General features: G+C 40.7%; 1 protein-coding gene across 1 annotated transcript; it reads right to left on the bottom strand.

The window, feature by feature from the left end:
• Window positions 1-214: 214 nt before the first annotated feature.
• C1H4orf54 (chromosome 1 C4orf54 homolog) lies at window positions 215-14,959 on the bottom strand. Its single transcript, XM_075201243.1, has 2 exons — window positions 9,906-14,959; window positions 215-5,868 (listed from the first exon to the last, which is right to left on the bottom strand). Exon 1 carries the CDS (start codon window positions 14,654-14,656, stop codon window positions 9,914-9,916), a length of 4,743 nt encoding a protein of 1,580 aa, XP_075057344.1. The 5' UTR covers window positions 14,657-14,959; the 3' UTR covers window positions 215-5,868; window positions 9,906-9,913.
• Window positions 14,960-25,653: the final 10,694 nt, after the last annotated feature.

The following is a 25,653-nucleotide window of genomic DNA, read 5'->3' as shown; positions in this document are numbered from 1 at the left end:
CTCTTCTACATAAAGCAAATTATGTTTTAGCTTTAAGTTTCCTTTTGAAAATGCTTTAGAACTTTCCCAGTCCATCAAACCACATACTGTTCATTCAAAAAAAATAAAACCACAATGTAACCTGAACACCAATGATCATGATCAATGTGTTGCCACAGCAACATGTGTGCTAAGTTACAAGAGAGGTTAAAACATCAACACAAACACTGCATGATAATGTATATAATGTCTTTTAATACTTCAAGTTTGAGTTTTACTACATAGCAGCACATGATTTGAACTTCACACTACTAGTGATATCACTGAACAGAATTGCTGATTAAAGTAGTACAAGGAATATTAACTATAAATATAAAATTCTGTTATAAATGTTCATGCTTTCCTGCAGAATTTGTATCTAGCTAAATAACATATGCTAATATAAAACGTTCTATTCCTCACTCAATCAGGTAACCTGACAACATACACCGTATTGATGATGGTGCATGAATATTCAGGAATAACCTGGTAGTCATTGCACCAAAATAATCCACATGCTAACTGATATATTTTAGCAGTGAGGAACATGAGCACAATTATTCTCCGAAACAAGCAAGTTCTCAGAACAGAATTGGACAAAAGAAGACAGCCTATAGCCTGCTCTCCTGCTTTGAGAGCAGGCAAGTCAGCATTTACATATCGCTTGGGGTACAAGATAAAGCCTGAAGCATCAACAGTGAACATAAGAAAAAATAAAAACGTAAAGTAAAGAAAATGTATATACTAATGCTCAAATGCAGAATTAGATAAAATTACTACTATATATTTTATATGAATTAATGGTGGCAGGTCTGGTGACAGGCTTCATCTAAAGCAGTGTTGGCTAACCTGTGACACTCCAGGTGCTGTGAAACTACAAGTCCCAGCATGCTTTGTCAATATACAGCAGCTTATTGCTGGAAGGGTCTGCTGGGACTTGTAGTTTCACAACACCTGGAGTGTCACAGGTTAGCCAACACTGATCTGAAGTATAGCAAAGCTAAAAGTATCAAAGCATTTGAGATGTATAAACAATCTGATAACATATTCTAAAGATTTGGGAAAAAGCAGATACTGGGCTTTATCTAGAGTTGGATGCAATTTCAGCCAAAACCGCAGACGTAAACTGGGTCTGAAAAAAAAGACACATTCTACATAGTATGTTTAGTCAGACACATCTCAGCTGATCATCATTAGTACCAGTTTGTCTCTTACTCATGGGGTAGAGCACTCACAATTGACATGTTTCCTGACATGCGTATCTGCATTCAGGTCTAAGTTGTTTGCATCTCCTTGAATACTTAATCATACTTGGCCTACTGTAGCATGCCCCTTGCCTCCCCGGATCCTAGCACGCCCCTTGCCTCCCCGGATCCGCCTTTATAAGTGTAAGTCACATGCGCAACATGCTTACAGATACAAGTGTAGTCTTTTTTATGTGCAAGTGCAGTAGTGAAAGTCATATTTTACACTAAGCAAATGGACTTGCATCCAACACTCAATGAGACCCACAAAGCTTCTTAAGTTTAGACCACAGCAGACAGTAATGTGTTAAATGCATGTTCTTTATTTGATTAACTATTTTACTGCGTATAGCACCTCTTTGCAGGAATTATTTATTTATTTGAAAGTCCATTTGCACCTTGCTATCTTTTCATAATGGACCCTCAGGGACCCTTAATTCAGAAGTAAAAAGCTGAGAGATTTAAACTAGACTCACCAGCTCATTTAGAAGTGATAAAATATGATGGTATATGATAACATTTCAGCACACAACTACATATGCTGGCCCCACATATCATGTTTTCACAATAACTAATGAACTATAAAAATGGCAAGCGCCACTCTTGTACTATATGGCAAACAAAATGTTAAAAAAAGATATTTCCTGACAGGTATCTGTACTTGGTAAACCGTAAAGTTAAGTTTTCACTGAGCACCGATTTCATACAAATATATGACTGAAATTCACAGATAACAGATGTTACTCATAATGTAAAAATTACAAAGTATTGAAGGAGTTATTTCCTGTACTGCCCAGCAGTTCAAATGCCACATGGCAACATAAAATACCTTGTTGCTTTCTAGAAAATGGCAAATCTTTCATATACATTAGTAATACTAAAACAAAACAAAGTTTAGCGATCAGCAAGGGCGCCATATACATCTATATAGTTATGTACCTTCCAGGTACAGATATGTTAGGCCCCTTGCTAAGGTAGAAACCGCATCACGTACATTTCACTAAAATATCTATGCTGCAGGAAGCACATTTCGAATTTCCATCCATAAGAGATATTAGAGCAAAACTAACTCTCATACCAGCACATTGAAATTATTATTGGTTTGACATACTAGAGATGCATACACAGTACAATGAGAAAGTTATGCAATTTAATGATGTACCTACATTATCGTTGGACCATTGAAGGTCTGATTGCTATATACTTCTAACAGGTGTCTAAAATACAAAACATAACATCAAAAGCACATTTAGGCCCAGTTCACATGGTCGTTTTTATCCAACATAAAATACCAAAATATAAATTGACTGCCATAGAAACATGATCCATTCATTGATAAAGACCAACAAGACATTGAACCAAGCCCAATTCAACATGGCTTCATTCGCTGCACAGTGTTTAGCGCAAGTCTCACATGTGGCTAAAAATGGATATGTGAATAGACCTTACTAGGCTTTTTCTTTACAAAGGGAATTAACCACATTTCCTAACTGTCGCTACCAACTCTATAAAATCATATTTGCCAACATTCTGCTTGAACTTACAACCTAGAAATCTTGAGTTCACTCTTACTCTTGTACCCTGGTAGTAATCAGCTTCAGACTGAGTTACTTCTAATATTGAATATTTCCAACTTATCTCCTCTCTCTGTTTTCCCTAATTCTAATATGTTTTCACAGGGCAACATATAGTGGTACAATATGGTGGTACAGATACAACTATATAGTGCTTTTAATGCCCAAGTGGCGGTCCACCACAGAGCGCCAGCTGCTGACATGGAGGAGAACCAGCCAGCAGCTTCTGACTGGTGAAGCTGCCAGATGCTGCTCCTCTGTGTCTTTGATAGGTTGGGATTATGGCTCTTGGCTATGAGCCAAGCAATTCCCTTCCCCCCCACTGAGGAGCAGAGGATGCCACCCTCACCTTTTCCTTACTAAGGTTGTGGAGGGGGGCACCGCCTAGGGCATTCCCAGAGCTAGCGCTGGCACCAATCACATTCTGTTTTGTTTTGTAGTTCAAGTTAGAAGAAAGCAAACATCTCTATGGTTACTGAAATATTTTCCTTTGCACCAGTTTTCATAAGTAGCCACATTCAGAACCCTATTTATCAAATCCTTAAATCCTGTGAAAATGGTACTATTCGTAGGAGAAATTTCTCAACCGTATGATGCCAGATATAGCTCTGATATCTCTGGCGTCCACTACAGTGATTGGGCATTTTATCAAGCTCCGAGATGCGTAGCTTTTTGCTCGCCTCTAAGTGCTAATGCCCTCTGAGGATGGTGTTACAGCTATTACCTATGGTTAAAGCCACGCTGGCAGGGCCGCATTAAGGGAATGGAGGCCCCTGGGCTAAGAGGGCCTCCAATTCCCCGTGAGGGTTCCCCCTGTGAGCCACCCCACCCCCCCAAGCGCTTACCTCCTTCTCCTGTCACTGTTGTCCTTCCGCGACGTGCTGTAAGCTCCTTACTGAGGAGATCTCGTGAGAGTGAGACTCACAATATCTGCTCAGTAAGGAGATTACTGAGCGCCGTGGAAGGACTACAGTGACAGGCTCAGCAGCATTGATCGTACTGGGGGCGTCCAGGCGTCCAGCCCAATCAATAATGCTGCTGAGCACTTTCAAGGTCCCCCTGGATGGCCGAGGCCCCTGGGCTGTAGCCCAGTTAGACCTCGTGTTAATCCGGCCCTGCCTGCTGGTAATTAAATTTTGAATCTGCGCCTGTGCAATACACAGAGCCAGGAATGGAGCAGTTAAGGAAGGCTTTTTGTGAAAACACTGTGTGCCTGGGTGAGTCAGTTTACTGGCACAGTCATTTCTCGAAGATCCTGTCACGGCTGAACTAAAATGCTAAATTGTCCTGAAAAATAATTTCTTATCTACAATCTGCAATAGGAAATGATAATTAACGAAAAGAAAATGTGGAAGATGATAAATAATACATCAAACAATAATTTTTCTACATGACTTAATTAAGTTGCAGCGATACATAATGCAGAACTGCTACAATATTTTATGTCAGGGTTCCTTAAGGAGTCTGGGCGAAGACCCCAACCCTATGCAAAGAGTTTTTACAGTTCGCTGGCAGCCTAGGCCTGCCGGGTGAATGCTAAAGGTGCAATGCGCATGGACGGCTAAAGTACGCACATAAGATTTGACCTGGGGTTACGTAGAGCAAAGCCATTCCTGGCTTCAGTGGAAACCATAGACTAATAGGTAAGCTAACGTCATCCTGAGATTTTGTTTGTTTGCAGCAAAAAGTAATGCTGTTTGCTGCGTAATAAATTGCTAAAATTGCATTCCCCAAAGAGTTCTATGGGGACTGCGATAATCCAAAAACCACTTCATAAGTTGTACGAAGGCCAGCTGTTTTCTCTGGGTTTATGGCTGATCGCACCGTCATAGACCCCCATGTGTTACAGAAAACATAAAGGTGCTATTGTAATACAATTATCTTTTTCTTACTCCTCCTATAGGTATATCATAATAGAGGCCACTATGACAATACTTGTTTTATATGATTGATCAAATTATTTGTTAAATATGACTACATCTGAAGTGAAAAATTAAAATGCATTTTACAATGGAGACACTCAAAATATTACATTGTGCTATATTACCTTGTTATCTATCTCACAGCAAAGTATCAATTGTAATTAGGCTCCAAAATTAATCTGTCTGTGTCCTTGAATAGACTTTCTCACAAGATTTCTGATATACTTAGGAACATGTTTTCCCCCCATGAGCAAATTGATATAAGCTCCTTAACCTTTTTTTATGTTTGTGAACAGCATTAGAAAATCATTTATAGAAAGTATTGTGCATTGTATGTTTTAGTTGATTGTACATGAGGAACTAGGAGTCGAATTGCTTGAGAAAGTGCTTAGTGGCATTGATTATAGACATATTTATATATGACACACATACAATATTCAGCCAGCTCTACTAATCTCATGCATGCAGCAGTATTGTAGGTAATGTTACATACAGTAAGGCACTACATAATGTGAGGCAGGTATTGCTCATATAAAATGACTTACTCAAACACATTCCAGTAGTTATAATGACATATTGTAGCACGGTAATTCTGAATGTAGCGTAGTAAAACCCTACAAGGGGGATTGTCCTTTTTCTTTTTCATAATAAAAGAAACAAATATTGTTGTCTTACTGTCATTGAAAGGCAACACCATTAGCCACAAAAAAAAAAATGATTGTAATGAAGGCATTAATGCCTCTGAGAGCAAAGCTTCCTAAAAGAGATCCAGATCATTTTCTGGCAGTAATGCAAAGTTCAAACAATGTATTAAAAAACACATAAAAACTTATCAAAACTTCTATTCATTAGAAGGCCACTCCAGGTTTCAATGGCTAACTACGTTATGTTCTAAGAACCCAAACTCACACAATCCATTCGCTGTGATTTTGCCTTCTCCACTGCCTCTTCTGACATGTATTACTATTATTCAGAGGCTCTCAACTTTGATTCACAGCACGGATACAAAGCTTATCTAGCAGGCTTTCTTCATGCCCAGCAAACTTTGTGCAAGTCCCACATCTTCTGACGCTATGTGGAACTCGGTCCGAATCAGCAAAGAGATGTTCACTGTAAGGACAATAAATATTTCAGTTAACAGAAATATAAGATAAAGTGAGGGCATCAAAATATGTTTATGTTTATGCTTATGCTTATCACCAGGTTGATATATTCAAGCTCACTAGAAAATTGAGCCATAGGGGCCATGCCGGCCCTAAAAGAGTCAGAGGCCTTAAAACCGCAATAAGTCACCTTGTATCTAATGCAGAACATTTGTACTGGGAAGATTAATTGAAGGTTAGTATACTCAGAAACATGCGTTGATTGTGTGTGACAGTGGCGGAGATGTGAAAACTACAGGTGATGACATAAAATACTCTCTGCGTACTATACTGTACATTGCTGTTCATTAACAGGTTCTTGTCACAACTAGTAATGAGTCTCCTTATGTTTCAACAAGACATTGCCTGTCATTAATTAAGCACAGAGAAAGTCATGCAGCTCCGGGAGGATTTAAAATTATTATGGAATGCAATTAGCGTCAGCAGGTGCTATTCCTGATGATTATAGTGAAGTGATAAAGATAACACTTTTGGGAACTGTCCATTAGACTTCTCTCATTGATTTATAGTGATTACAATTGTGGTGATACATTATCAAAATATTGCTTGCTGACATCCAGCATTGCTTTTACTGACAAGTCAGTGGCCCCTATTTATTGAGGTCCGTGTTTTTAACATGATCCATTTCAATCCTTATCACAAAGATAAAGATTTAAAGTTTGTGTGTAGTTATTAAAAAAACTTCAACAGGAACAGCAGTCACGAAAAACTGCTGTTCCTGCAAAGACCGCTCTCCTATCTTTCCTATGGTCACTATGGTAAATTGACCACCTTTGTGATAGTGACCAGAGGGGAGAGCAGTAAGATGCGGTGAGGGATCCGAAGATCGAAGATCCCTCTACCGCAATGCTCTCCCCATAGGAGCAGAGCTGAAAATGTACACGTACGATAATGTACACCAGTCTGAACTAAGCGTACATTAATGTATGTGTAAATGGCTTTTCATTATTTGTTAAATTGCGTTAAATAGAAGTCCCCATAGACATCTATGGGGACTGCTATGTATTTTGAAAAAAAATGCAATGCAAATATCTATTATATCTGCTGCAATGCACTATTAATAGATTTACTGTATACTTAGATTTGCATCTACTCCCCGAAAATGGCAGTTTTTGGGGTATTTACAGGAAAATAATGATTAATAAATAAGTCCCAGTATGTTAAACCAACATTTCTGTGAATATTAGTACTATTAACATCAAGAGGTCAAGAATTGAAAGTTAGATGCTTATAGTACTTAAAAAACTGCAATGGAGATTGTTTGGGTTATATATGGATGACAGGAGAATGTAACATTTTATAATGTATATTTGTATCTTCATTTTCCATTTTTACAAACTGCCTTTTTTATACTTACATTGTTTTATAAGACTATTTCTATGTTTAATAACTGGTGGATTAAGCATTACACAGACATAAAAAGGATATTATGTAATCAAACCAGCAGGAAACTCACTGCCAACAGGAATATACAATTGAGGTACACACTTTACAATCTGATTATTTTTATTCTGATATTTATTCACACCAGAAATAAACAAGACTCAGTAGACATTTTCAGTGCATACACAGTGTAGGACAGTTGTATGATAATCACTCCACTAAATGCAATATTTATACTATTACTGACAAATAAGCACCACTAAAAAACACTAGCCCTAAACCTTCACTAATGCCAATAAAACAGATGGCACATGACGGGTGTTAGGGTCACATAGTGCAAATGAGACAGTAGAGGGGAGAAATTCAGAACTGTGCTCTTTTCTAAAGGATTACATTAACTTGAAAAGTTTAGCGTACATTAAAAAAACTTTCCAGTATAGTCAGTTTATGTAGTTTTAGAATATATTTAAACTGAACATGTTAGGAAAATGATTTCCATTTACTCCTGACAATGTTTGGAAAACTGCAAAAGTTTCTAAATATTCTAATATTGCCGTAGAATCATTTTATAAGTAAACATGTTGTGCTAAAGGCCTAAACCAGAGGACTGCAGTTACTGTTATCATTAAATAGTTGTTTAATCTACATTGCAAAATTTTAGATACTGAAAAATTAGCTATTGCTTTATATATATATATATATATATATATATATATATATATATATATATATATATATATATATATATATATATAACATATTTATAGTTATGTATGTATGTATGTATAATCTGCAACTTGTCTTCTGCAAGGTCAAATTGAATACCAGTAATTGAGGGAATGAGGAGGACAAATCACACTTTGAATGAGGGGAGGTTGATATTGTCTGACCCCGGATATTTACCTAAAAATGTAAACCTATTTGTCTCTCATGTATGGCAATGTCAAATATATATTCTGCATTAAATGTTTCCTATTATTGCTGGGTTCAGGTACATAGATACAAGTATTATAATTTATTATATATTTTTTTGTATTTTATTTATTTACTTATTTTTAGCAATTTCATTTTTTATTTTTCTCCATTTTTCCTTCAACTGGATGGGGAGCAGAACTGTAAATGAATGAATGAATGAATGACAATCATCACCTTTGTCCCCTTGTCTAAGGTATCTATGCACCTCAACATGACCACCAGCAGTCAGTACTAGTTTAAATTGGTCAACACAATTGAGAAGGAGGTGTTTATCAAATTGCATGCTATACACAAAGTACAAATAAAGTCCTAGGGGCTAGATCTACTAAGCTGCGGGTTTGAAAAAGTGGGGATGTTGCCTATAGCAACCAATCAGATTCTAGCTGTCATTTTGTAGAAGGCACTAAATCATACATGCCAACTCTCCCGGAAAGTCCGGGAGACTCCCGAAATTCGGGTCATTCTCCCGGGCTCCCGGGCAAGCTGGCATTTCTCCCGCATCCCCATCTCACACCGAGACATTTTGGCCCCGCCCCCGTGACGCAAATAACGTTTCCGCGGGGGGGGGGCAAAATAACGCGATTGGCCTTGTCCCGCCCCCTCCCGCCCTCCAGTCACGCCCCCTCTCTCGGAAACAAGTTGGTAAGTATGTACTAAATAAATGAAAGCTAGAATCTGATTGGTTGCTATAGGCAACATCCCCACTTTTTCAAACCCGCAGCTTAGTAAATCTAGCCCCTAGTGTGGTTTAAATAGACAGTAACATAGCTCACCATAGATCATAATACAAACTCTGGAAAAATACAGAGTTTAAAAAAAAGTTACAAAGTTACAGAGTCCGGTTCTTAAACCATAGATATCAAACTCTACAACTAGTGCACATTTCAGGTTTTTTCTAGTTTAAAAATGTATCTTTGTTTTGCATTGATTTATTTTTAGAAATTACACAAAATTGTTTTAGATGTCTTACATGATAATGTAAAAAAACATTTAATTTTTGAACATGTATTATTGTGATTTTATCTGTCATAGCTTTATCACAGAAGTATTTGCCTTTAGATATTTTACAGCATGGTTTTGGTAATTCTCAACATTTTTGGGTGTCAGTATTCTACCAGTCTAATCTAATTATCAATCTAAAGTTCAAATAATAATAATTACACTGGTACTACTACTACTGCTACTAATACTATTACTGCTTCTACTACTACTGCTAATAAAAATAATCCATCAATAATAAAAAGCTTACAATAAAAACCGTGTCTCATTACACTGATTAAACTAAGCATATATAAATGAATTTAGGAAAAATAATGCTTTATATAGGGAAGAGGGGTCTGCAAACCATGTGAAACACAAATGTTCAAATAAAGTAAAATGATAATTTAGTTAATTAACTGACTGTTAATACATAAAATGGCATATCTCCAATACTTTATAGCTGTAATGGTATAAATAGAAAAACTGAATAGAATGTATTGGAGTTATGTGTGTATTTAGAGCAGAAATAAACAACATCTGACACTCCTGCTATTGTGGGAATACAAATCCGAGGATGCATGGACTTATAATTGAACAACACTGGAGAGTCAAAAGCTGACAAAACCTTAGTGATAACAAATTTACCTGGATTTTCATCTGTGCTCCACAACAAAACGCATGGTTGTGCCATCAAAGGAAGGTGGAGCCACAATCCTGGGCCCAGGCTGGGATAAGATGCTGATGACCTGTTTTCCATCTGTGCAGCCTAGGGATCCCCTTCTAATATTAGTGGACTGTCCAGTTGATGTGCTGGCGGCCGCAGTACCTGTGGCTAAGTAATATGGGCTCTCGGAGTAGCCCAAATCCCCTGCAAGTGACCCCTCCACCACTGGCATTTCATAGGTGTGTTCGCTGCCTGGGTTGGAGAGCTGTGTTTGCATGGTGTTAGGAGGAAGGACAGCTGTTGAAGCAGTGGGTAAAAACCCAGGATAAAACATATATGCGGGTCCATATGCACCAGGGCTAAGGGCTAGTTGTGGCATATGAAAGGGTACAGGGGTAACAGGAGGAGGAGGCACAGGGACATCCACGTACTGCCCAGTTTCAGGGTCAAAGAGCCTCCTTTTAATAGGTTGCACTGGGGTATCCACTAGATAATACTGGCCTGTGGCTAAGTCCACCAGCATTTTGCGCTGGGTCTGGGGATACATCTCAGCAGGGGCAGCTGACTGCAAAGGCGGGGAGTAATAGATTGGGCCCTGGGTGCTGGGCATTGCCATTGCCATTGGTGGTAGAGGATGATGGTAAATTGTAGCTGGAGGAACAGAGTCTGGTGTTTGGGGTTCCGAGCCTGCCGATGCTGCCCGTGTGGGCTGCACACCCTCTTTCACCTTGCTGCGCCAGTCATTGGGCAATTTAATGGGGCTCTTGGGGCTTGTGGCCAGGGTTTTGCTGCTGAAGATTGGGAGAGTGCCCACTGCTGTTGAGTCTCGGATAGTTGCTGCAGCTTCGCGGATTATAGAGGAGGGCCCTCTGAGGTTTGCAGTGTTTTCTAGTGTGTTTGAAGTGTTTTCTCTGGTGTTCACATTGGTTTCTCGAGCATTTCCACTAGTCTCTCGGCTGCTTGTAGTGACTTCTTTATTGTTGGGTGGTGGCTCACGGACACTTGAGGTTAACGGTGGTTTCCCTTCCCCAGCTACTTTTACCGGAATGGTGAGGTAGTTCTCAAAGTCAGCGCTGGCTTTCCGCACTAGGGAAGGAGGCTGTGGGGCTGCTGATTCAGCCTTTTTGGGCTCCTCTGTAAATATCTGTGGGATCTTGAGGGAAGTGGGTGGCTGTGGTCGTTTGTTTTTTGTATTTAGAGCTGACTCCAAGCTCTCCTGCTTGCTCTTGGTCGGGGCAGCACTCACTGTGAAAACATTAACATTGCTGGTCCCTCTGTTGGGCAAGTTCTTGTCTGGCTGTCCCTGCTTCTTCCCTTCTCGAAACCTAGACACTTGGAACGTCCTGGGTGGCACCTTATTCTCTATAGCTGGTGGCTTTTGGGGGGTCTTTTCTAGGCTTGGGTGAGAATTTCGCCGTCCAAGTGGCTCAGGGGCTTTGGAGACTCGAGGAAAAATTGCCTTCCGGGGATCCTCAATCATAGCAGCCCCAGTCTTAACTTCCTCTGCTGGTACCAGTTTCCTTTCCCCAGATGCCTCCTCACAAGCAATGAGAGAAAGGACATGGCTTCCTGCGAGCAGTGATGGCTCATCTTTGCGCTTCCACTCCTTCCTGTCAAATACGTAGAGCTGTTCCATAGTTTTCACTGCAGCAGTCAGCTTCTCCAGAGCCGCCCGTGACTGTGGAGATTTGGGCTCTGGTTTTATCTCTGGATCCTTTGGCTTCTCTTGCTTCCACTTGGACGCCTTAGACACAATCTTCACCACAGGCATTCTCGGTCCTGTTTTGTTGGGTGCTATGGTGGCCACAGGGAGCCTGCCTGAAGCTCTGTGTACCAGAACGGTTTCTGCAGCTGACAAGCCCTTCTCTCTCTCCAACAAAATATCCATCTCATCATTTTCACCATCCTCTTTACTTTTCACTGCCTGGCAGGTGATAACAATTGGAGACAGTGAGGAAGATGTCTTGGATGCCCCAGACACCTTTGATTTCTGATCAGTGGCACTGTGGTCTGACATTACACTTCCCCTGTCACTGTCGCCTGCATCTTGGCTGTAAGAACTTTTAAGCAGTTTTCTAACATCCCTCACCTGGTGCATGGTACCTTGAACTTTGGGTTTGGTCTCTCTCACATCTCTCACCAGGAATTGGGGCATTTTCTCCAGAACTTCAGCCCTGGATGGGATTTGATTTCTCAGGTCTTCTGCTGCCTTTGAAAGAATGGCAGCACTGGATGCTAAATTTGGGGTCAACAGTTTGGCAATATTAAAAGGACTGTCTTTATTCTGGCTGGATAATCCTAGATTTAGTTTTATCTCCTGAGGTTTGGGAGTGACCCTGGGAGTCATTCTGCTTGCAGAAGCCTGAAGGATATGAAGTTTTTCACTTTTAAAGTCATTGTCATTCCGGCTTAAGCAACTCTGGTGGGCATAGGTAGACACAGAGTATTTGGTAGCTTGTTTCTCCACTTGCTTCTCTTTAGGTGTATGCTGGATGCCAGGTACATACAATCGAGACATTTTGGTAGATTTAACTGTAGATAACTCCTCTAAATCTGCTTTCCAGTCCCTTTCCAGTGGAATTTTTATTTTTCTTGCCTTAGCAACTGTCTCCTCGATTTTCTTTTCCATCTTTTCAATTTCCTTCTCCTTCCATGACCTAAACGCACTATTTTGACTACGGAGGAAAATCCCTTTCATGGTCTCCGAAGCACTCTTCTTCATTTCACAGATGGCTTCTTCACGGTGGCTCTCGAGGGAAGACATTTGTTTATTTGTATTGCCATCCACTGCAGTGAAATCTTTAGGTGTCCCAGATTTCACATCGAAAAACTCCCCAAGATCCTCACTACTGACCAGGGTAAAATCGGAACCTGTCTCAGAAAACTTGGAGTTCTGCCTCTGTATCCCTTTGTCCTTGGATTCTTCCGTTTCTTTGGACGAGTTCGCGACAACTTTCTGGGAGGTGTCAGTGATCTCCCCTCGCTCCATCTTAAACTCCTGCTCCCGCTGCATTTTTTTGGAAATTACATTTTTGAGAAGGCTGGAAGCAATTTTCGATTTGTGAGTCCCTTCCATGGCTTCTGCTACAGTGCTGGTGAGCTTGCTAACCTCGTGCGTAACAGGTTCTCTTGGCAGTGCCTCTGTAACCCCATCCGTGCAAACTGAGCCTGGAGCATGATCAGGGGGCTTGCTGGCTCGCTCATTCCCTGCAGCATTCGCTTTCACATTGCTGCTGAAGTTTAGGGTCTCCGTTAAAGTTACAACTCTGGACCCTGATTGAATGTGCTTGGAGGCGCATGCTGGATGTGCCTTCTTCTCAGCGGCAACCTCGCTGACAACAAGCTCAAATGCCTTTGTTTCAGACTTGTTGGCTTGCACATACACCTGTTCTTTTGACGCATCTTTGCCTATTTTCTTTAACCCAAAATTGGAAGTAGTGGTTGAGTGTTGGTGCAGGGTTTGCTCTGCCTTCTGAGAGAGGAAGGACGCTCCTTTCCAGTCCAGGTAAGTAGACCAACTGTTTATCCCTATGTTTTGGTCCGACAAAGAGGTCGTGGACTCGCTAGAGCTGAAATTAATGGCTTCAAAGTATGGGTAAGCAAGGCTGCGGAAGGCTCTAGAGGTCAGGTTGCGCACCTCCTTGTCAGCATCGTCTAGCTCGCTGACTGCGCTGGAAGCCCCGCTTGAGATGTCTGCATGGACCCCACTGCGAGCCTGCAGCCGTGCAGGTATTGCCACCAGTCTGTGCGCATCCGTTGCCTGGGGGTGAGGGTAGCAGTGATGCTGTTGCTGCTGCCTGAAAGCTGACTTGCTCTCGGTGGCTCTGGACACGCAGTAGCTCATGTCTATCTCATGCTTGGCATCAGCAGGGGCGGTGTTTTGCTTTGCCTGGATGTTGCTAGGGTCATTTATAGCCTTGGATGCTGTTTTGATTGATAGGAGGATCTGCCCTGCGGGGTTCCCGGCTTTGGACTCGTCCGGACTGGCGAGCCTGGTACTGCTTCTGCTGCTGATCGGGGAGGTATCGCTTTCCGAATAAGTGCTGACCAGCTCGGTGCTTCCTAGGCTGTCTGTGGGATTGGGATCACTGGCTGTGCTCAAGTAGTAGCTGCAGTCTTCATCTGTCGGGGTCCCTCCCTGGCTGTCAAACGAGGCGTACTCCAAAAAGGTACAGGGGGCGCTGTCCACCGGCTCACTCCAAGTGGAGGGGGCCAGCCCAAAGTCCGGGTAATCCGGGTCCTGGTCAGCCTCACAGAGTTGGATCTCGTGGGTGGTGATGTAGTGCGCCTCGTCGTTGGCGCATCCCTGATGGGGCATGTCGACAGTGATCGGAGGGTCACTTTCACTTGCACGGGAGGAGGGGTAGAACACGGTGCCCTCTGATCTTTCCTCTAGTTCTCCTTTGCCCCCTTTATTTGGGAGCTCGCCAGGTACTTTGGATACCATTGCTGGTGAACCTAGGTGATCTCCCGAGTTCTGTTCTGCTGTCCAGCTGAACTTCTGCGCCCCTACAGAGGTCTGTTTACAGTCATATCCAGTAATCTCATCCTCCTGCATGTCCTCAGTCCTCCCTAATGTCAGTGCACTCACTGTGACGGTGACCCCGGCTTTACTGGCCCCTCTCTTCTCTGCAGAAAAAGGTATTTCCACGTATTTTGGTTCTTGATCTGGCTGGGTCACTTTCTTCAAGCACTCTGAGCTCGCCCTGTATTCGCTGACCGCCTGTTGCATGGCTGCTGCTAGTTTCTGCCAGGTGCCGAGCTGTCAGTCTGACTGGCACCGGCTGAGCAGAGTTGCAGCCCCGGTCTCTATCCCCAGAAATGAAGGCAATGCAGATGGGAAATTCTTCTTTTCCTGAATGGGATTCACACGTCACCCTGAGAGCGTTTTAAGTGACATTGACCTAGAGTGTGACAGAAGAGGGGGGCTTCCATGTGCTTTTATTTCCTTATTCCTTTGTAGTGTTCAGCATTGTCCCAGTCCCACACATAGCTTTATCCACAGGCAGCACAGCATAGCATTTACTTGCATCCAGAGTGATTATTTCCATCCGCCCTCTGGATATGTCCACCCATTACCAATACCAAAGCGAATCATGGGGGATGAGTATAACTTGTGGGTCATGTGATAATTTAAAGGTATCAACTTTCATCGAAAATCAAGACATTTGCAACCATATCGAGGACATTAGAAACAGAATATTTCTCATTTAGCAGCGGCTCCTTTGTAATGCTGCCACAGTGTGAAACAATATATAAATATACAAATATTATGTCAACCACAGGTGCAAATACAGCAAACACATAATAGAATCTAATGAATAAATATATGATCTAATATGATCTCAATTGGAAGAGACCATACTATAAGTTTGTTTCAAGTTTGTCTCAATTCCTCTTTATACAATAAAAGTCATTCTTATGATAGTGTTTGGTCTATTCTCTTCAAAACAGAGAAGGTCTTTGAATGTGAATAATCCCTCAAAGTTCATCCAACAGGGAAGAGATTACATCGGTTATTCCACAGTTTATAAAAAAGAAGAAAAAAAAAAAAAAGGCAACATAGTGTAATATCTTCTAATACACTTAGAAAACCCGAATATATAAATGACATCTTTCTTTCATCTAAGTGGATATTAGTTCTGTCATTACCACCACGTGAGATGGATAATAGAAGAACAAAAGTCCCTCACTAGATAGCTTACTATATGTAGGACATTAATATATATATTTTTATTTGAAAGCAAAATAGAGGATGCAATAGTTTTCATATCATCATCATTTTTTCTAAAGGAAAAAAAATAAGTGTGCCACTATATACATAATCATAGTACAGTAATTAAGACCTCACCCATCCACCATTGAAACCAACAAATAAAATAGAAACAGTGTGTAAACTCCAATAATGAAGGGAGTTAAGAGAGATACAAATGTTATTTTTTTAACATTTCTCATTCATACACTGGTACACTTATTCTCCATTAAATACTCCATGGGTACATCAGAATCCAGGCAATGGTCACACTTCTTTTTAATCATGTAAAATTATCTGTAGCATTTTTACTGCAATCTTTACACCAGGTCAGCTGTATCAGCAAGGAATTTAAAGATTGCAGAAATAATTGTGTAAATTAGCTGTGGTACAAAACAACAAATATATCCAATGCACAAGAAATCTAACCATCCGGACACTATCCATAATGCCCTTTTCATTCAGGTTGTGTGTGTGTGTATATATATATATATATATATATATATATATATATATATATATATATATATATTATATTATATTTTTAATACAAAGAATTTTGAGCATATCCTAGTACCACAAAAGTTTTGAAGGTTCTACAACAATACACTTTATTCCAGGGGCAGGGCAATTTTATAAATTATGATAGTTTCTATGAACACAGATATTCAATAAAAAAAGTTTTGAAATGCCTAAAATTTGTTCCGAGATGTCACTAGTCCATCTTAATACCTTTATCCAGTGTTCAAAGAAGGCTTCATTGGATTCACTCATCTCAATGCAAAAAAAATAATTAAAATCATGTTTGGTGTACTAAGAAAAGAGAGCTAGTGTAACAACACTACAGTTTGGTTGCATATTGACAAACACATGAATAATATCTACATTATACAGGTACTATTGGGTCACCTGAAATAAATGGAGGTTTATTTTAGAGTGACCTGAAATAGTGATAATTGTAAGAGTTGGGGCTGAGTGGAGACTAATTTATACTCTTATTTGACAGGATTTTGGTAAACTAGAAAGAAGTACATACAGAATACAGAGACAGACCTTAGTAGCATTAAATGCTCCAAAGAGTATATTCTTGCAGTTAATATTCTTTCCTGCTTTTCATGTGTAGGTCCCCACAGATATCAATTAACCCTATTTAATGTCGTGTTTATACTGGTCAGAAAGAGCCTACATGCATCTGAAGCTTAAGGCACTTACTGGCACTTACAACCTTAATGTGCCCATACACACTGTGGGCCATTTTAGACCATACTAAGTTGTAAACAGCAGCATGTGTCAGCACAGAATGACTGCCAACACATGACTCAAGTTCCACATGTCTGGATCTGTCCAATATGCCCACACACAGTATGTGTGACAATATGGAGAGAGAACCAGTTGTCTGATGCTTTGGTCAAGTGTTGGATCTGCCAGTGCGTGTGAACCTTTACACCCTGCCCTGCTGCATATCTCCTGGGATCTTAATACCCTGTGCATATGTTCAGAGGTTATTTTATTTGCCATTATCTAACACTAACAGGATAATGTTTAAGATACACTATAATGCAAACTGCACATACATTTGGAACAATGTCTGTACTTTGCAGTTATGCTTGAATAAATGGCCCTAAATGGTAGAGAAGCAATGGTTAGTCCGTGTAGCATTTCTTACCCATCCTCAATCATTTGCCAGTTTTCACAGTTTTGCATAAAATCAGGACTTGTAAAACAGCTGCCCGTCAAGTACACTGGAGAAAGGGAAACACAGCCTTAATAGTTATAATTATATCTAAATAATAAATCTAAAATAAAACAAATCCTATCTGTTTTACTTTGGAAAATCTGTCTCTGAAAGTGACTGCTCACAAGAATGTAGTATAATCCAGTACCACTTTCTTTGACTTAATGCCCCATTCACTTTATTAGCTTATATATCATATAACATATAGACTATATACACAGTATCTATCTATCTATCAATCTATCTGTATATATATATATATATATATATATATATATATATATATATATATATCTTTTTATATATATATATATATATATATATATATATATATATATATATATATATATATATATATGTTGTGTTTGCATGAGTGTATATTTCTTTGTAGTTTAAGTTGCAGCACACAACTACAATATATAAACAGTATACAATATATACTATATAATTGCTAGTCCTTTCAGGGTTTTAGTTTCTGTACCATGAATGTTAAAAGCATCAGATTATTGGGTTATGGAAAGAAGCTTCCACATTAGTCTCAGGTAACATCCGGACAGCTAAACTTAGAATGAGAGCCCTTTATGCCAAAGGAATGAAATGCATCTTGATCAACACCACACTCATTGGGGGATGGGGCAACATTTTCAGCCCTATACTTTCTTATGCCACAGTTACGTAAATTATGTTCAGATTTGTGAAAAGGACCTTTTGCATTTTACATCTTTATTTTGAGACTTATGTTTTTCTGACTTTGTAATTGTTTTTCTTTCTTATAAATATGGTAATGATGATTAGATTGCACATCATTTCCCATAAAAGTTAGATCTCTGTTGTTCCACTTTTAACAAGGTTGTTGGACACCACAGCACACTACTCTTTATGGGGCCTATTTATGAACCAGAGAATTTTTGACACAATCATTTCATCATCATCATCACCATTTATTTATATAGCGCCACTGATTCTGCAGCGCTGTACAGAGAACTCATTCACATCAGTCCCTGATGACAGATAGAGAGAGACTAGGGTCAATTTTGATAGCAGCCAATTAACCTACTAGTATATTTTTTGGAGTGTGGGAGGAAACCAGAGCACCTGGAGGAAACCAACACAAACACGGGGAGAACATACAAACTCCACACAGATAAGGCCATGGTTGGGAATTGAACTCATGACCCCAGCGCTGTGAGTCAGAAGTGCTAGCCACTTAGCCACCGTGCTGCCCTTATCACAATCATAAGGAATGAAAGATTGTAACCATTTATTAAAAGTGTTCTGCCGGAACAATAGTCATGATAAACGGCTGTCCAGGTGAACACCTATCTCCTCTATGGTCACTATCGCAAAGTGGCCACCTTTGCAATAGTGACCGGAGGGGAGAGCAGGTAAGATGTCGTGAGGGATCCGAAGATCCCTCTACTGTATTGCTCTCTCTTGCAGCCTTCTTTAGATGACATTAGCCATGGGGCACAAGTATCGGAAATCTTTGATTTTCAGAACTTGCTAAATTATGTAAAATAACTTGTCCCCAAAAAAACCTATGGGGACTGCTTTTGCATTCGAAAACAGTGAGAAAGCAGCAGATTCCTCTGATATCTGCTGCGTTCCTTTAGTTATAATTAGAGGGGATACTTAAAATTGCGGTGGTCCCCCGAAAACGGCTAATGCTTGTTAAATAAGCCCCTAATTTTTGGCTTGTGTTTAGTCAAATAGTGTACTTCATTGGACTTTGTCACTAGGCCTCCTGCATTTTTCTCCTTTGAAATGTTCCTAATAGGCTGCTGAGTCGAGTCTTGCCCCCGGGCTAAAGTTTGCCAGCCCTCCCCTGCCCTGAGACCTGGCTGTACGCCATTGATGTCGTTGCTGGAATTCCTGTGCTCCATTGCCATCTATAGTTGATTAAAATGTGCTTTAGGGGATTGATTAACTAGAATGCTTTGGACTTGGGCTTCCAATTACACCTTCGATATAAAATAAAAGTAATATAAAAAATAGGAAGAAATATATTATTTTTCATTTATTTAATTTCTGAAAAAATGCTTTATTTCAATAATAAAACTTTTTTCTCTGTTGCAGAGCAACTGCTATCGCCATCCTGATTTGGCAATAGCGGTAAGAGGACAAAGAATAGCGGTAGGAGGATAACCAGGGGGGGGGGGGGGGGGGGGGCTGGCAAAGTTCAGCCCGGGGGGCAAGACTCAACTCAGCAGCCTATTTTAAAGGACAAAAATGCTGGTGTCCCATTGACCCAGCCCAAGATAGCCCTCTATGGGACTGGCCGGGGGGCAGATGCCCCCCTGCCCAGTCTGCCCCTGAGGACAACAGTGGTACTTGCACCATTGCTGTCCATGTGTAACTATCACTCTAAGGAGATCTGGATTCCTAGTGTTAGTCAAGATTGATAATGGCTGGCCAAAGGCGCAGAAGTATAATGAGCACCCCGGTTTTCACCAAGAGCCGCCACAAGGCGGAATGGGCTCCACTGCCAGGAACTCAAAGCAACCCTCTTGACTGCCCCAAGGTGTAACACAGAAATGGGAAAGCTGTTGGCAGAACTGGGGTAGGAGCAGGACCGCTGGGAGTACTGCTACACAGGCGGGCAATTGCAGTACAGAATCCAAAGGAAGGTCAGAAGGCAAGCCGGGAACTGGTTCACTGGCAGTCAAGGGCAGTACATAATCCAAAGGAAGGTCAGAAGGCAAGCCAGGAACTGGTACACAAGAGGTTAATGAGTATGTGTTCCAACACAGGAGATATCACTGGGGAACCAGAGGTCCAAAGGAGGAATTCACAGGGAGTCAGGGAATAGTAACCAGTTGCTCTGACACTGCTACACTGTCATGGATAAGTTTAAATAGAGCCAGCATTTGAATCCCCTGCACCTCGACTCGGTCATGTGATCGGCCGAAACCTGGAAGTATCGGGCACTCGCTGTCAGAGCTGGTGCCAGCGGTACTGGAATGGGGAGAAGGTAAGGATCGTGAAAGCACGGTAAATAAGCTTCCAAGCCTTCACCAGAGAGCCCTTGCAAAAGCTATCACTTTGTTAAATAAGGGGAAGCCCTAAAACCAGTAAAAATTTGATTTTTTTGTCCCTTTGTTAAATAGGCCCCTGAATGTCAGAAAGCTGTTACTAGAGACTGCGACAAAGCTTCATTAGAGACTGACTATATTCTTTTTCACCATTCAGTAACCGGAAAACCCTGGGACAGTAGAGAGTTAATAGACATTATATTTTTCTACCCAGACATAACTATATAAAAGACTAAGGGAGTGTATTCATTGTTTATCAGTGGTAACAATCATGCTGCTATCTACTATGATAAGGCTGGTCTGGTAGCCAGGGTGAAGAATCCTCAATTCCTCTTCAGCAACAGCCTAACTCTGCCGGCAAATGCAGCAAGTGAAATCGGCTCTGCAGCTAATGTCCGTGCATGTGCATATTGATCTCACTCGGGGGGGATCAATCTAGAACTTTTCAGCTTCATTATTCACTATAGAACAGGTAAGCTGTGTTAACCCCTTGATAAATTAATTGAAGTCCTGCTATAGCCAACGACTGTTTTCTCTGGACTTTAAGTTCATAGGTTGAACTTGATGGACTGGTGTATTTTTTCAACTTTATCAACTATGTTAAATAGACCCCTAAATTTCAGTCTACATTACTATGAGGGTTGCATACATATGTCCTGAACCAAAAAAAGTGCATCAACCTTTGAAAATAGCCACTCCATTATTAACTGTATATATACACATCGGCACTTATGTAGAGTTGAGTGCAATTTGTGGCCCCAAAGCACACATAAATGTGGGTCACAAAAAATTGTACTCTTAGGTGGTTGTGTTGAGATGCACTTATCATAAGATACATGCAACGCAACATAGTGTGTTGGAATGGTGCCCCATCAAGATACATTTAACGTGCAACAAGATACACAAACATATCTTGAAGCAGCTGCATACTAGATATGGCAGTCATCATCATAACTTGATAACATCTTACACTGTGTGACTAAGGAACATGTTGTGACTCAACTAAAGTTGTTATTTAGAGTAAAACAATTTTACTACAAAAAATTGTTTGTTGCAGGGCTTTCTGAAGTTTTGCTGTTGTCTTGTTCCCATATCAAGCATTTGCAGAGACCTGATAGCTTAAATTAGATTATGATTACAAGTGATCTAACATTGTGAGGTACTGGGGAGACTTGGTTAGGATCTCTTGTGCAGCCATCTGCCACCAATAATGTCTATGAAAAAGGTTTTAAAAAATTACAGTTCCTTCTACCAGACACTGATGTTGAATATCTGAAGGAGCCATCGGGGTGGAAAGCTATTTTGACAAAAATGCTGATAAATCATTTATGCACTGTATGTAAGTCAAGGTTTATATGTGTTTTGAACTCCATGAATACTTATTTGTACTGGGAAGAAAGCTTACCAAAAGCTTTGAACTCAAGTAAGAGCCGGATCAAGGGTTCCCTGGAGTGAATGTGGAGAGAATTGGGGCCTCCATTCGCTAGGCCTAAACAGCGAAAAGTTTAGAGTAAATAACAAGTGTAACATATGGTATGCTCAAGTTCCAAAACAATATTTAGTTAAAACCTAGTAACAAAATAACAGTAACATACCTGTTTTTTTTATTAAGCAACACAGCGAAACGCGCGTCGGCGTTACCGCTGGATGCACACAATCAATTTACTTGAAGGAGTTTTGTTAATGCAGGTTATACCCCTATAAATCCAAAGATAGAAGGGATTAGGAGGCAGTCAGCAAGTCACACCCCATAACTCGCTTGCATCTAAGAGCGCTATCTTGCCGAGAATCTTTAGACTAGATCAATAGGACCTACTGATAGATAGAGTCCATGCTGATCACTCTATTACCTATTTGCACGGGACTGATGTTATTACTCTGATTAATTTAACATTTAACAGGCATAAAAGGAGATAGGTGGTAAAATACTATCCCACCTTATCTAATCAGACATTCAAGATCTGCTATCAAACAGACTGAACTTTACCATATACACTTTTAAGTACATATATATGTGCAGATTCAACAAGTAGTTTAATACATCTCTTGCAACTGCAGGTCATATATTCAATTGACCCCTCCATACACCTGCAGGTTAACTTAACTTTAACCCTCATACCATATAATCCATGAATCAGGGTGATATATAGGTATAAGATTCTAGTGCATCCAGCTCATTTTATCAAGATTACATTTTATTTATGAGCACATTATTATTTTATATTTTGCTTTTTTAAACATGTTAATAAAGGTTATGTTTTAAAAGGATGGTTTCAATATATGCTCAGTCAAGTGATGAGTTATAGAGGATTTTGTGCACCTAACTAAAGAAACTTCTGTTCTTTCTCTTCCTTCACTCATGACACTGGAAAAATATATCAGATACCTTACTTGCTCCTGATACTGGGAATATCTCGCAGGGTGAATGTATATATTTTTCCTTATAGCTCTACAATGTACTGCCAAACACACACACATCAACAGTATTCAAACATGTCACACAAATGGAGCAGTGCACTGCAAGCTGGGGCCCTTCTGTATGTATGCAGCATGGCATAATAAATGAAGGCCTCAAACACTGACAGTCATGGACAGAAACCCAGAACTATGATCAGTAAACATTAATTTATACACAGAGGTTTTAAAATCCTTTTCATCATGTGTCCAGTTTGCAGCTTTTAGAGGTCTTTAAATCACTTGCAGTAAGGTACAGCAGTGACAGTATGCAGACCCTCCTGTAGCAACAACTGTAAAATCCTCAACTTTTATCCTTTCTTATTTGTATCCTGGAACTTGTACAAATGCTGATTAGACAAACACTTGGTGCACATTTACCTGCCCACCCATCTATCCCTGACTCTTCAGCCATTGTGGCCAGATATAGTCCAAACCCCACTTGAATAATAAGAGATAGGTAAAATAACCAGAAACTTAGCTGCACCAGTGTGTGTCACAGGTCTGAACTTGATTATCTCCAAAATGGCTGACTTGTAAAATGTTCTTCTTCAGAGGTGCATGCAAACCTTCTCCTACAGCTTCAACTTGTGACTTGCCAGCAGGTTCTGTCCACCACTCCACTGTGCTCTGATATCTCTGCAGGCTGTCTGTTCTCTCTGACCACCAATCCAGTGCCCTTCTGCCTAGGGTCACCTATCTGGACTGGTCCAACAACTTAGTCTCTCCCAGGATGCTCCTCTCTCTCTCCGCTCTCTGGTTTCTCAGTCTTAGGCTCCACCCCCTTTTCACAATAGCCTTGTGGGAGATGAAGTTTCTCTTCCTGGACTGGTAAATAGCTATATCCATCTCTTTTCTTACTGATGCAATTGTGATTATTAGCCCCTGGGTGCTCAAGTCCAATTGCAGCATCCCCAGGGGTTACACACTCCTCCTGTGGGGCAAGTCCACAATGAACAAATGATGAGGCTTGTTCCACATCCTGCAAAATTAAAGGGGTTAAGACATCTTGTCTATACACACTTTCACACCCATACACAACAGGCCCTGGCATGACAGATATGGGAGTCAGATATGGCCACTGATAGATTCAGCAAGGATAAATCACCATAGGAATTTCAGTCATATGACCCTAGACTATCATAAGTCAACATCATTGGGGCTCTAGGGGTCCTTTTGGGCCGACCCTGAACTGGTGGGTTCCCTTCCTCTCCCCCCAACACCCTTTTGGGACGTTCAGAGCATCCTCCATCTGGATCAACCACGTCCCCATCCATGTCAACTCTCTGGTTAGATCCTTCTTCCACTGGACACTGAGAATCCAACAGTCCAGATACTCTTGGGTTGACACCTTCATCTGAAATGGCAGCCATAGGTCTCCTTGCTTCTACTCGTGGAGGCGCCCCCCTCGGTAGACTTACTGAGCCTACTGATATCTTTGTGGCAATCTTTTGAACTGAAAGAATCCAACCGGGCAGATGAAGGCGGTTTTCTCAGCATCCTTCTGACTCATCAATTTCTGATAGTACATGCTGCGTAGGTCTAGCACAGAAAACCATTTGCTTCCCTGAAGACAATCAAGGGTTTCGTCTATCTTAGGGACAGTGTACTGATCAGGAATAGTGCACTTGTTTAAGGTCCGGTAGTCCACACACATCCGTATTTTTCGGTTAAGGTTAGGGTTTGAGTTAGGGTTAACCCTAACTCCTAACATAAATGACAGGGGGGTCCGTCCATCGCCGCTTTAAGCCAAGTTGCGGGTGGTGATGACGTCATTTTCTCCAGTCGGCAACAGAGCATGTCGTGATATGAAGTAATCTGCATTCCGGTAAGTACTTTTTTTGGCAGGTAGGTGTACTATTCAATCGGACTCCTCATGTTGTTATCTTCTCTGTCGGGGTAGTCAGTACCGTTAATAGGTACTACACCCATTAGAATGCTGTCTGTATTGTATAGCAGTAACTAGAATGTTATGTCTGTGTTGTAAAGAGATTACATGAATGCTGTCTGTGCTGTATAACATTCACTAGAATATTCTTTCTGTATTGTATAGAGGTCATTAGAATGCTGTCTGTATTAAGACACTAGAACAGTCTATATTGAACACTAGTCAGTTGTGGCTGGCAGGTGTTGTATTTGATTATACCTCTTTGACATAACAAGGTTTCATATTTCATTGGATATATAAAACCACACCCACTTTAGACAAACCACACTGCACAGTTTTCATTTTCCCCATTTTGTCATTGTGGTGCAGTGGTAAAAGACCCTGGTCTACTTGCTTGTGTTTACACTTCCAGTACAAATGTTGCCAGCCCACCTCTGGTAACACACAGGACAATACGGAAATAGTGACTTTACTTGCTCCTGTATTAAAGTGAGATTAGCCATTCAAACTGAAAAAACAGCAGTTTTCTCTGTAAATATGAATCACAAAATGTATGAAGGGTTCAAAGATTTCTCCTGCCATAACCCACCTAACGTTTCTTAACGCAGCACCCATACATTAAAATTGGGACTGCGAATTCTGCTATGCATCAAAGCTTTGAACAGCTTTGCATTTTGCAGAACGGTAATGCCATCTCAGAATGGCATTACCTGTTATTTTTTATGGGATCCCACTCTAGCCTCTCCAGATCTCTCACCAATGAAAATGCTAGGCTCCCAGTAAATAGGAAAAACAGTTTGTGCTAGAAGGGGGACTTTGCCGGGGCTCCCAGGGTAGCCCCAGCAAGGTGTAAGACAGTGGTGCTTAA

Source organism: Mixophyes fleayi, chromosome 1 (assembly GCF_038048845.1).
Source record: "Mixophyes fleayi isolate aMixFle1 chromosome 1, aMixFle1.hap1, whole genome shotgun sequence".
NCBI lineage: Eukaryota > Metazoa > Chordata > Amphibia > Anura > Limnodynastidae > Mixophyes > Mixophyes fleayi.
Note: the sequence above shows the minus strand (reverse complement) of the source record. Positions and strands in the feature narration are given on the sequence as shown.

What these genes read in the sequence shown, in the direction of transcription:
- C1H4orf54 (XM_075201243.1), bottom strand. Translation starts at nt 14,656, where the DNA reads ATGCAACAGGCGGTCAGCGAATACAGGGCGAGCTCAGAGTGCTTGAAG.